This window comes from Glycine soja, chromosome 15 (assembly GCF_004193775.1).
Source record: "Glycine soja cultivar W05 chromosome 15, ASM419377v2, whole genome shotgun sequence".
Lineage (NCBI taxonomy): Eukaryota > Viridiplantae > Streptophyta > Magnoliopsida > Fabales > Fabaceae > Glycine > Glycine soja.
The window spans coordinates 8,355,157-8,369,180 of record NC_041016.1 but is presented as its reverse complement, the minus strand read 5'-3'; the positions used below and the strand labels follow the sequence as shown (position 1 = coordinate 8,369,180).

The 14,024-nt window shown below is 30.4% G+C and overlaps 1 protein-coding gene and 1 pseudogene across 1 annotated transcript; one reads left to right on the top strand and one right to left on the bottom strand.

The window, feature by feature from the left end:
- Nucleotides 1-3,208: 3,208 nt before the first annotated feature.
- LOC114387549 lies at nt 3,209-3,777 on the bottom strand. Its single transcript, XM_028347749.1, has one exon. The coding sequence runs from the start codon at nt 3,700-3,702 to the stop codon at nt 3,367-3,369; it is 336 nt and encodes a 111-aa protein (XP_028203550.1). The 5' UTR covers nt 3,703-3,777; the 3' UTR covers nt 3,209-3,366.
- Nucleotides 3,778-11,263: 7,486 nt separating this feature from the next.
- LOC114388139 lies at nt 11,264-13,618 on the top strand (annotated as a pseudogene).
- Nucleotides 13,619-14,024: the final 406 nt, after the last annotated feature.

Sequence of the window (14,024 nt, the reverse complement as noted above, 5' to 3'; positions counted from 1 at the left end):
AAAGTTACCCCAAGGGAGTTGCCACAGGTTTAGACATGTGCATTCTAAACCTCTCAACAATCCTTCAAATATTTATGTTGAAACACGCACAATTCTCTTTTTTATCTCTAATTATATCCATATCTAAAATCCTTTTGGCTTCTCAAACTTAAGCTCCTTCATTTCAAACTCATAAACAAACTCGAATTTGAGTTTCTTAATGTTTTCCTTCCTTGAACCAGCACCAACTATTAAGATCTTATCCACTTACAAGAGTAGGTATAAGCGACACTTGTCTTCTCCTCTTAGTATGTATACACAATTGTAATAGCTACTTCTCAAGAATCCCATCATCATCATGAACTCATCATACCTTTTATTGTCCTTAGCAAATCCTTTAAGTTGCTCCATTTATATGGCTTCTTTGAGATCACCATGAAGAAATGTTGTTCTTACATCTAATTGATCTAGTTCAAAGTTGTATTAATTGACTTTAACTATAAATAATAATATCCTCATAAAACAATGTTTGACCATTGGAAAAAAGACCTCATTATTAAAATCTACACCTTCAACTTGAGTAAAAAAAAAACCCTTTCCACAAGCTTGCCTTTAATCTAACTTCGTGAAATTAAATTTTAAAAAAATGAATAGTAAGGATATATATCCAGAATTATTCCTAGAGTAACTTGATCCCTCTATACCTATCTATCTATGCACAAATTGAATACATACAACTTGATGAGAAACCAATACCATAACAAGTTGATAATGAGAACAGTTCTAATAAGACCGAGAGGAAGTAGTATGCAATGAGAATGTATCGTCTCGTGTACACTAACAGGTGAAGTTAAAATTTTTTGTTAAGAGGATCCATTCATTCTCAGTTTGATGTGTAATGTCATAAGTCAATGTCAAGAAAATTGAAATCACGCTCACGAGGCACGAGAGCTGAGAATATTCATGCCCCACAATTGACTTTGGTCAGATTCAAACCCTCCAAAAACGTGAAAGCTTGCTACCCGCTAATATAGTGGTGGGGGTGGTGTGTTGAAACAAAGAGCTGTGCTTTTCAAAGAAATGTGTGCTATGCATGAACCGCGCGGGTCCTCCATGTCCTTTCAGATTCATAACTACCTAAAACAAAATTAATTAATCAATTGGTTAGTAAGTGTTATTAAGGAATGATCCAACGAATGAAAGTTTAGAGATCTTTGAAGAATCCAAAAGGGTGTTTAATAATAATGAAGTCTTCCCTAGGGAAAAAAATTACAAATTAAATAGGCCTGGATGAGGGTCAAAATTCTGCAAGTTACCGAAATTTTCTCACAAGAGGGACAATTCTTAATTAAGAAAATATAAAAGATGTCGCAAGATTTACTAGCCAGGCTGGGTTCTCGTAAGACCCATAGGTGCAATTGCTTGCAGATACCTGTATATAACTAATTATTTAATATAGTAGAGTGTACAGAAGTAGTTGCTGGATCATCACAAAGGTAGTGTAGTGGAAGGTGTATTTGACGAATTGACTCTTTTCTCCAATAATCACCAACAATTATTGTCATCAATGCCTGCACTAACTTACACGCCTAGTTTTTTTTTTATTATTATTTTTCTAAAATCAATTTTAGTTCTTAGAAAGAAAGAATCCTAACTTGCAGGCATGTTTACCGGGTAAGGGTTCAGATTAAGAATTAAGACTTCTATTAATCAAGTTCATGTTCCATAGAGAGAGTGAGGCAGACGTATCTAAGAAATTATGTACATTATCCAGAATTAGATAGGAGAAATTCTTAGCGGCAACATAACTTTTTAATATGGAGAAATCGAAGATACTATCAAAAATTTACAATAACTCACATATTTTATTCAATAAACTAAGTTAGATTCCTTGATGATAATATAACTTAAGTGATACACTTTTAATTTAATGGTAGTAATATAAAAAATTTAATGTTAGTAATATAGAATGTAAGTCCATTCGTTGAGCTAGTGCCTAGCTAACCTTCTTAGGTAACGGAATAAAAGAAAAATACCAATTAGTTGAGGATTTTCCTACCCATTAGCTAAAACCTCCTATCTTTTACAATTGAGTAATGAATAAACTACTAATAGGGTCCCCCATTATCACCATCTTTCCTAATAAACCACGATTATAATATCCTTTGAGTTGATTGATCAGAATGAACGTTCTTATTTGGGGAAGTTTGTGATTGTCTCTATTGCTAATATATTATTGGACACAAGTTGAGATAAACTGGACAATGAATTAGAAAGTCTTTCCCTCATGTACGTCCTTATTGTATCGGTACAACGTGTTCCAGATTTGATGTGGCTTAGGATGTTATTTAGTAGTATTTTACATAATGCATAATGAAATAGCAGATGGCAGATAATATCAGAAACTTAACTACTGCACCGTCCACACCCAATGTCATAACGTGTCTTTTTCATGATTATTACTCATCAAATTTGTGTCTGTCACTTTGTGTATAGCCACATCAGCATCTGCAGTATTTCAAGACTTCTTTAATTAAAAGTGTACGTTTCAATGTAACAGAAGAAAAAGGGTAAGTCCATCATATAAAAGAGAAGAAAAAGGTAACTTTCATTTTAAGTTTTTAATTTTTATTTAAATTTTTTATAGAATGGTATGACTGCAGTGTGTCAGAGGGAATGGGAAGACTTTGCAGTCATGGTCCCCCAAATTTCACAGTTTTTCATATTTCATATATGTAAAAGTTTCTACAGATATTCTCACAGGGCAAAAGGTAATTAAGGAAAAATGATATATAAAGGGATGATTACTAAAGAGTAAAGAATTTACTTGTATAATATAGATGACTTTATTCATAAATAATGTCAATCACAGCTTAAAATGCAAAAGATTGTCTTTATAGATATTTAGTTGTGTCCGTTGTCTTTGATTAAAATCATGGCACGTTGTATATGACTGTAACTATATGTCCTAGTACAAACCTTTCTATTATTTCATGTTTCTTTTTTATATATATAGATATTTAGTTCTAATATTTATTGCTACCCTTCTCTCTTCCAAACTTGACAATTCATTTTAGTAAAAGACATTTCCACCGCTAGTGAGTGCAATAAAGAAACATAATTGACAACAGACAGAAATTGCCGTTTCATCTACTTCTGCATCAGAGTTCAGAATCTGAAAGTACCAAGAGAGAGAGAGATTGAAAAAAAAAAAAAAAGAACAACTCAATGGATCTTCAGGCAGAACTGCTTATGGTTTCACTCTTTGTATAGACTAAAGAAAACTGGGAAGAAAACACAAAAAGAAAAAGGACAGAAATTAACATGACATTGTATTGCATAAAACATGAGTTTCCTAGTAAAATGTTTACACATAGATACACATCATCATTTGATAAGAGGAGGAAGGGTTATGAGGGTTTGAGATTGTCTTCCTCGGCTAAAGAGTCTCTTCCACGTTTTGATTTGACTCATAACATGTCCATGAAAACCAAGTCTAGCAGCAGACACACCGGACATAATTCTCCTCCTGAGCCTCCTTAACCTTTTTCCAATCTTCACCTTCATCTTAGAGATTCTGATTCTAAGGCATGATGGCTTTCTACGTGAATCTGCTTGCTCCAACACTTTGTGGATCAAAAACTGTGCCCTTCTATGGATTATGTCTTCAGGGTCCTCCTTGTCCACCTTTGAGTAAGCATAAGGCCTTCTACACAGAGCCATTTTTTTCTTCAAAAGAGTCTAACCTTGAGTGAGAGAGTGAAAGAGAAAGAGGAATATATGGTAAGCATATATAGAAGGTTTGAAAGTAATATTTATAGTATGGTTTTGGCTAGTGCTGTTAAACTATATGGCGGGTGGGGCCATAGGAACGATGTCATACATGGTGATGAAGCAGATCATGTGCACTAAATTTTTTGTTGAAAAATAATGGGCATGATGACTGTGCCTGAACTGGCCTATAGGAGTATCATTTTGTCAAAATTAAACCTTGGCATCAAATAGAAACTGCCTTAGAAAATAGGACCTTCATTCAATCATAATTAATTAATCATTAAATAGTGCCACCCCAACAAGTGTAAATTTGCATGAATGCTGCCTTTTTTAGGTTTGTATTTTGGCTACTAAGAAAAACCTGCATGAAATGTGTCCATAATTTGTGTGTTTTTTTTTAAATATCATCATATCAACCAATAGTTTCAGCCAAAGTTTTAAAAATTAGTCTATAACTATAATTTCGACCATAACATCAAAGTTTTTGTCTTTAGGATAGGTGCAAATACTCTGGTAACATGTTAAGAAATATGATTTTAGAAAATTTCTAAGTTTTTGAGATATTTACAGTATGTGTCAACGTTATGATATCATATTTAGAAAATATAGTTCTATACGGGAGAAAAGTAGTAAAACTGAATAATAAGTATAAGATGATAACATCACGCCTTTGTATAGGCTAACAAATTACCACAAACTAACTAGTAATCTCTTACTAACAAAACTATAACATGTCATCACAATTTAAAACATTTATCCCAGCTCTCAGGGAATCGGGCTCAGCCACTATTTTTTTTTTAATTGTTCAGTTTGTAGTAAGAAAAGTCGGAAAGGGGAAGTTGCTAAATCATTTTAATTGAACATTGTGACATGGGATTAAAATTTTATGTGGCAAAGAAGTAAAAGGGGGGACCTTATTGACGTCCTTGGGCAAAGGTTTAGTTATATGTGCAATAATACTAATTAAATAATTGTACGTTGACCACAATAGTTGTCAGTTATTTATTGATAAATTATTTTGATTTATTTAATAATATTACTAATAAAAAAGTATTTGAGATTCGTCGACAATATTCTTAACTTAACGTTGCATATTTACATTTCAAGTTGTTGTGTAAAAATGATTTAAAAATTATATAACAAATAAATGATTAATTGTTATGTATTTGTGTTGTTAATTTCCTGAAATCAATTATTTTTATAAGTTTTTTATCGATAAATATTAATTTATTAATTGTTAATTTTTGTTAGTAGAGAGATTCAAGCTTATAATCTCTTCCTCTCCTTCCTTCTTTTTTCACTACTATATAAGCCAATTTATAATAAGCCAATTTTATAACTCTTAATTCTTAGATAAGATTGTAAGTAAAAAAAAAAAAGAAATTATTTATAAATAAGTTAATAATACTAGTTAAAAAATATAATAAACTATAAGGCACTGCATGTCCTTCACCTACTCGCAAAGGCTATTGTCAGTGAAATTACAATAGATCAAGATTTGGCATAGCATGTTAATTAAGGGGGTAGCTGTATCTTGTAGATGTGGTGTGAATAGCCTTTCTAATTCTAATATCACCGACTAGAAGAGAAGCATCACGTTGCCACTGAAGAGGATCTCTATAATTATTCTTCTGAAATTCAATCATTCATTGATTGCTGCGCTAGCTACCTAGTTGCATTCTTTTTTCTTTTGATGGAAGCTCTAAGTCAAAGAAGCTCGAGTCAAAGATCAGCAAGGAGAAAAGCATGAGTTGCACAGTATAGAACAGACCAAATTTCCACCGGGGTGGGGGGGCCTTTGAATTCGATTGGTACATTCCTACTTTATTTAGCAAGACTTCTTAAAGCGAAAAAAAAAATTGATTGAAAAAGACTATAAATTATCGTTAATTAAGGAAAAAAATTGTAAAACTTTGCACATACAAAACACAAAACTCGGCATATATATTTACTGGCCCAAAGAAAAGGTCTCACTATTTTTATATATATTTGGTGTAAAAATGTATTGTACTATTAAAAAAACATAATTCATTATTTTATTTAAGGTACTACGATTAAGTATTAAATGTTAGGTACTTAATGTGCATGTGGGTTTCTCTCGAGAAATTTAAACATAATTTATTTCGTATCTGTAAGGAAATTAATCCTTTTCACTAAATTCAATTAGCATTCATTGCTTCTAAAGAAAAAGTACTCCTGTTATTCATTTAGTTTCCTTATCGTTGTAATTAGTTAGACTATGATACTTCATCAACTGTCATGTTGAAGTCTACCCATCTTAAAATTCAGTTTGGTATCCCTCATGTTTTATAATAGAAATACAATGAAACTATTTGATTGTTTTATAAGAGAAGATTACTAATCATATTCAATTATTAATAGATTACTACAACAAGTTGTGTCTTTTTAGGACACTACTAAAAGAATAGTATCGTACGTAGCTACCACAGACATCAAAAGGAAACTAAATAAGGCATTCCTTGCATCACATGGTTGGGAATTAGCCTCTACCGATAACTACTCATTTATTTCTTTTGTGTATTTATTGTCCTTTCACAGTTTTTTTTTATAATCTTTCCCAGTTGGCACTACTATTTAATATTTTCTTCTTCTTTCTTAAGATGTAGTATTTGATGAATCTATGTCAATCAAATTATTTAAAATATATTAACGATGTTTTATTTAAAATTATTTGATGAATCTATGACTGTATTGGTTTACAATGTTTCAACTATTGATGTTCAATTTGTTTTTAAAAATAAAAACAGCATCAAAATAGTAATAACTAGTGCCACACAGAACTTGAAAAAACATGTTATTGTTGTTTTAAATTGTTAGATAATTATGACACGAGTTCAATTACATATGTAAAGAAAATTAAAACTTAATCAAAATCGATCTTAATTGGACATAAGTGCTTATTGTATTAAAGTTAAAATTAAATTATTTAATATCTGAATTTAATTCTTGGTAAAAATAATTTTACTTATCTTTTGGTTGATCTTCAGATTAATTTGAATCTCTTTTTCCTGGGGAAACATAGAATTAAGGAGAAAAAAAAAATTTGGATCAAAGTCAAGCTGGAATCAGACTGATATTCATGAGTTCAAATTTACTTATTATGCCTAAAACTAATTCAATTTTATTCATATAATTATTTATAACTAAAAGAACTAAAGTAACATGTACACCCTTAATTATAATATATCAGGATGTGAGCCAATTTTACTGGTTTTCACGTTCTCGCCTATGTTATAAATTTAAATACTGTATATAATAACAACATGGGAAACTAATTATTATAGTTTTACAGTGTCAATAATATTGTAATGCTTCTTAAATAAGAAATTTTTTACGAAGCATTACAATATTGGTGACGGTGTAAAAAAAAGCATTACAATTTTCTTATTTAATGTCTTGGTTGCGCTCTTCTTCTACGTTGTTATCGTTATTGCTCCGTGGCAACCCTAACATATCTGAGAGAAAATGAGTTTTAGATAATCTCAAGAGTTGAGAGTGAGAGAAGAGTGTTGATAATCAAAAACATCTGATACCAAAATCAGCAACAAACCACAAAGTCAAAGGTTCAATTTCAAGTCCATGCCTCTAGTAAAATTGAAAAAAAAAACTCTTTGAATAGATCTCAATGTCTTGAGCGATATTAATCCTTCAGTTTTGATCCTTGGTTTAAAAAAAAATGATGATCTAACAACATTCTTACTAGTTCATTGTTGATTGATGACAAAGGCAATCCCTCCAACACATCTAATACTAATAGGAAGAAGAGACAGCACACGTGGTTTGGTTTTGCAATTTTGCATGCAAATTACTAGTTACTGTTACTGATACTTTCCTTTCTTTCTTTTTTTAGGTATGAATTTTCTTTCTTTCTCTTATACGTTTACGGTTTCAGAGTTCACTTCTGCAGAGGAAGGAAGTGAGACGGATTCAGAGCGGTGAAACCACTCATCTGGCGGCTTTGTGGGTTGGGCTATGAACTGACCCAATAAATTTATTTCAAATAGGCACTTGTTGTTAAGTATACCCCCAAGCCCTCTCTTTATTTTTTAATTACATATCATTATATCCTTTTCCTTTACACCGATACACCCCTTGGAACCCCTCTTTTTTTCTGTATTGTGAATGAACAATCTTATTTCCCTCCCTCAATAAATTTATTTCAAATAGGCACTTGTTTTATCTCTCCAATCAACAATCTTATTTCCCTCCCTCGATTGGTATATCCATCTCTTCGGACATCTTACTAACACAATAGTTCATAGTTCATGTTAGCATTTGAAAAATAAATTTAGAAAAGAAATAAAATTGTGATGAGATAAAACAAAACAAAATAGTATCAAAAAGGACTTTTTGGAACAATGTATACCTGTTCAGAAAAATAATTTCCAAAACTATAACACAATTCTGGAAATTACTTTCCACACTTGGTATACATTGTTTCCAAAAAGTCATTCCAGTAGTCATAGTAAAAAACAAAATTCGAATCATTTAAACATAGCTTAACGAGTTGCGCTAATCGTTGTCGTGCACACTTATTTGAATGTTGTAGGCTTGGAGTTGAGAAGCATGCTAGAGACTTGGAGTTAAGAGGCTGAAAACATATTTTTTTTTGTTATCTTATTTTTACTATGTAAATAAAATGGAGTTTAATTTATAATATATATAATAGATGAAGTTAGTGATTAATGTATCTTGAAACATAGTATTACATGAAGGAAAATGCATAATATTACATATAATTTTAATGGAAAACACACTATTATATAATGAATATGCAGTGAAAATGGAGTTCAAAATTAGAGTATAAAGAAAAATAAAAATATGGGGAAAATAAGATTTTAAAACTAAAAAATATGGTAGTGTAAAGTAAGAGTTTTAAAGAGTATATTTGGTAGAAAAATATAAAAATGGGATGAGGTGCACTTACGAAAATGAAAGATGTAAATAGTTATTGCCTTTCAAATATTTTGGTATTTATGGACCATTATGATCAACAATGAACTAGTAAGAATGTTGTTAGATCATCAATTTTTTTTAAACCAAGGATCAAAAGTGAAGGATTAATATCGCTCAAGACATTGAGATCTATTTAATGCTCCTTCAAGTCCTGATCAACCAAAGTGCTCAGTTATTGAATTCAACCAAATCCCTGTATCTGCTGAGCATGAATCCGTGCCATCTGAAGTTGGGCTTGATAAGTTGGGCTTTCCAGAAACAGATACACAAGAAGATGCTAAAACCAAGCTTATCACTGAAACTATAACCAACGTTGACACCACAAACTCAAACGGAAGATAAGTTTGATAAGTTTCTTTTGAATAATATTCTCTGTTATGCATAGGCAAAACTCTCCCTAAATTTTACTGTTTGCACATCTTAACCTGAGATATCCGTATACATTTTATGAGGGAAAAACAACAATAAATCCTTGATTGTTAGCTCATGCACAATTTTAAAATATTATAATTTACACATGCATTTCTACCTATAAAGTATAAATATGAATCCTTAAATATTTACAAGAATTGTAAATGATCTTTATAAACTCAAATCCTTATAATTTACTTGTTTCTAACTTTAAAAGTATAATAGCAAATCCTAAATACAACTAAATACGTTATATGTATTCTAATTTCTAAGTCTCTAACAGAATAGAAAGATTTCACACTTGTGCGTTGCTGACTTGCTGTACTCTTAAGCACTTAATGAATTATTATCATATTTACATACTTATAAAGCTTAATCTCCTGTAAAAAAATAAATCAATAAAAATATTTTTTGTATGTTTTACAAAATGATTTTTCTACTTCACGTACACCCTTCGTAAGAAACAATCATATGTCAAACATTATATTAAACATTTAAAATTTATAAATAAATATAATGTGACATAATTAATAGATCATTTTATTTTTTAAATATATGGTCAGAAGTTCAATGGCAAGTATATGTATATGAAAAGAATGAAAAAAACATCTATTTGGACCTGGGAGAACTTACCCTTTCAAATGGATATTAATACTTAAATTAGTCTTGAGCTTCCAACCGATGGATATCACCCAAAAAAAAGCACCTCATTCAATTATGTGATGAATTGACTCATTCACAAAATAAGAAATTTAAGAACTATTAAGCGAAAATAAATTAAGATCTAAATTATTTATAATTAATTATATCATTTCAATTTTTATTATTTAATTATTAAATTTAATTTTTTATAATAAAATATTTATACATGCAATAACTATAAAATAGTTTAAAAAAATACTACCCGACTTCTACAAAACAAGAAAAATTCAAATTCAAACCCAATATCGATAAGCGAATTTTACTAGTATAAGACAAGTTACGTCAAAGTGAGTATCCATGAATTCAAATTTAATTACTATAACAAGTTATGAACACTTGCATATGATTATTAAGGGCTCGTTTGGTATGATGGCGAATTTTAAATTTTTATTTTTAAATATAATTTTCAAAAATATATTTAACTAAAATGGAGCTAAAATAATTTTTATCTCAATTTCAAAACACTTGTACTTTTCAAAATCATGATTATGAATTTGTTTACAATTTTTTTTAAATAAGACAATAAATATTTCTATTTTAAAATAAAAGACTAAAATTATAAATTAAATAAAATAAAAAAACCAAAATTGTATTTAAGTTTTTTTTTCTTTATATTTTGTATAAAGGAAGAAGGGAGATATCTTATTAATCAAGTATAGAAGACGTTTTCCCGTTAAGGAGAACATAGCACCAGTAACATAAAATGGAGAAGTGTTGCGTTCCTGCAGGAGTTGTCAAATTTTTTGGTTTAAATAAAATTTTGATTCTGTCGATTTAGCGCTTTTTGCTTTTCATCCTTATAAAAAAAAATATTTTTAGCTCTTCCAAATAATTTGTGAAAAAAGGAAAATAAATATTTTTAACGGTTAAAAAAAAATATTAACCAAAATGTCATAACAACTAAAAAAAATTACTAGAACTAAAAGTAAAAAAATACTAAATTACAAGAAAAAAATATTTAAGCCAATTTTTTGAAGAAAAAAAAGTTTTTCTTAATATATATTTCATATATTTCAAATTATAAGATCTTTTTCAAAAAAAATTACTCTTTTTATTAGATTATTTTTAAATTTTTAGATATATTAATTATTTTTTCTATATATCTTTATGTAATTATTCTTTCTATAAATATTAATGAAAAACAATTAAGTAAATAAAAAATAAAAAGATAATTTTAAAAATAATAGTATAAATAATTGATAAATTTAATATAAATAATTAAATTAATTACTTTTTGTTAAAGGGTGTAAATTAGTTAAAGGTCATTATGATTATAATTATAATTATAATTAGGAGGGAGGGACTAAACTTCACTCCGTGAGCACACTTGTCAGCTTAGGGTAGTAAGGACAGGAAATGTGGATATCTTTGGTAAGTCTATAAATTGATTTAATTGGCATCTGATGTGTTTGGACTTTGGATGGCCACCCTGGATGTTCCTCTTTCCCCCATAGACGATGCCAAACTACTCTACCAAGCTCTTCTCTTTTCCTCATTGCCCTTTGATTTTACCATTTTTATGTTTTGTGGGATCAGATGGGACAATTTTATCATTAAAAAACAGCATGAATGCATGATGGTATAAATTCTATCATTAATTGTATCATTACTCTACGATTTTATTATTATTATGCATGCCTATCGATAGAAACATACATTTCTTACGCATTGAAGTTTGGCAAAATTGAAAATTGTCGTGGAAGAGTTTATTGATATTCTTCTTAGACTTAATAAGAAGGCCCCTGTTGAACCATTTTTTTTGTGCCAACTCAATGGTTTTTACAGGATTAGGATGTGATACTAGCGCTGTCATCAAATTACTTGCTGATCCAGATGCTACACAGCGTGCCTATACCCAAGAGGCATACAAAAAACATATTCCAGGGACCTTGTTGAAAGAGCTTTCTGGCAAGTTGAAGGTACTTAATACTTATATCAACTTTGTTTGGTATGGACTCCATTCTACTTCATGAGTTATATTATACACCCATTCATCTCACGGAATTATTAATTTATTTTATTCAATTTAGTCTCTCTTTTAATAAAAGGTCAATTCAATTCCTTATTTTTCAAAATGACCCTCTTTGTACACAATTTAGTCTCTTATTTTTCAAAAAATACTTCAATGCATCATTCTTAATTGGATGAAAAAGTAACATTGAAGCATTTTTTTTAAATAAGAAATTATATTGGACCTTTTATTAAAAGAGGGATCAAATTAGTAATTTATTCATCGAATTTTTTTACGAAACTAGCCAATTAACCAAACTGTATGTAACTCAGAATTTAGACAAGTGAAGCGGATATGTTCCATTTCCTAACAATTTATACCTGGTTTGGCTTTATATTTTTCCGGTGATTAGACTGGAGTTCTGCTCTGGATGCATGACCCTGCCGAACGTGATGCAATAATCCTTAAGGAGTCTCTATGTGGGGCCAAAAATCTTGACGCAGCTACTGAAGTCATGATGTTGGCAATCTTCATCCCAGCTGCAAGGTTTAAGGCAGATGTACCATTTTAAATTTGGTGTTGATCTTGAGGATGACATTGCAAAATGCACCTCCGGGGATCATAAAAAGGTGATTCTTCTCTGTGTTTAGCTTCCATGAAAGACATCCTTGCTATCACGAATTAGTCACATTAAGGTTTCTATATGCTGGCCTGTTAAAGAGCACGGCATTAGTGAGGCACTTTCGGTTGTTTATTTGAAGTATCAGGAATGGCAAAAAAATTAAAACCACAACAAGACTCCAGATGTTCATCAAAGTTATATTAAGATATTTCTGAAATGTTTGGTGGATATTTCCAATAAAGCCATTGCTTGTGGTCTCTGTATTCTGCTCATAAATTTATTGATGAATGACTTCTACCAAATCATTTGAGGCAACTGTCTCTAGTTACTCCGTTAAGAATATAGCTACAAGGCCAACAAAATGATTTTGGATACTTACAAAAAGATTGAATGCCTGTTGGCAGTTGCAAGATTTCAATCTAAAATCAACTATGGATTGGATGTTGACTAAGTTTTTGGTCTATCTGCTGATAAAAAGAAACTTCCAGGAGGTCTATCCATTTATTCTGTTTCATGCATATGTCTCTTGAGGGAAACCTTGTTCAGTTGGTTGTTTTAGATTTCTGATGGATGTAAAAATTCTGCCTCATTCTTTTTAGTCTCTACACTAATCACGTCTTCCAAGATATTCAAAGTTTCAATACCATGTATGGACGCTCGTTGGAAAAGGTATCTTTATCACTTTTATTTCCTTTGTATGTAGTCTCTCCTAAGGTCCTTTATCGGTGCTTATCCTAGCTGAATTTATATCAGGCAGTAAAGAATGAAACATCAGGAAATTATGCTCATGCACTTCTGACAATAGTTCAATGTGCAGAGAATCCTGCAAAGTATTTCGCAAAGGTATTTCCCTTGGCTTCAATTTAATGTAATTGCTTCTTGTAATGTCATTATACTTGTCACAATGTTCTTGTAAGAAACAATTAATAAGTGGTTCAAGATAACATGACTGTGTTAGACTTATTGTTAAAATATTTGTGGGTTAAATAAATTTTAGTCCTTCTAAACTTTTGCCCTTTTGGCACTTACAGGTCTTACGCAAGGCAATGAGGGTGATAGTAACAAGGGCTGAGATTGATTTACAGTATATCAAAGCTGAATATTTAAACAATTACAAGAAGCCGCTTGACGGTGCAGTTCACTCAGTAACATCCGGCCACTACAGGGCTTTCCTTCTCGCACTCTTAGGTCCCGACCAGTAGTAAAAAATGTTCAATGATGGGCGTATTGGATAAAGATTTCAGAATTTTTTTATATTTTTCATTTAAAAGTTGTCGTATTCGATCAAGTTTTTGAAAAATGTAAATATTTTATGGTGTTCAATCAAAAAAATTTCATATTCAATCAACTTTTTGAATAATATAAATGTTTTATTGTGTTCAATCAAGACTATCCTTATTTTTTCGAGGATGACAACAAAATTCAGGTGTTCAATTCGATTTTTTATATCTTATGATACGAGAATGAACAACTTAAGTACATGAAGATAGCTTTATTCAGGTTCTACTAAAATTCTCATTATTCGCTCGAATAAATGCAATGAAACATGGGATGATTCAAAAACTAGGGGTCAAGCAATATGGTGGTGATTCATGGAGGAAATTACGT

Excerpts from the sequence above, each read along its gene's own strand:
- LOC114387549 (XM_028347749.1), bottom strand. The coding sequence starts at position 3,702 with ATGGCTCTGTGTAGAAGGCCTTATGCTTACTCAAAGGTGGACAAGGAG.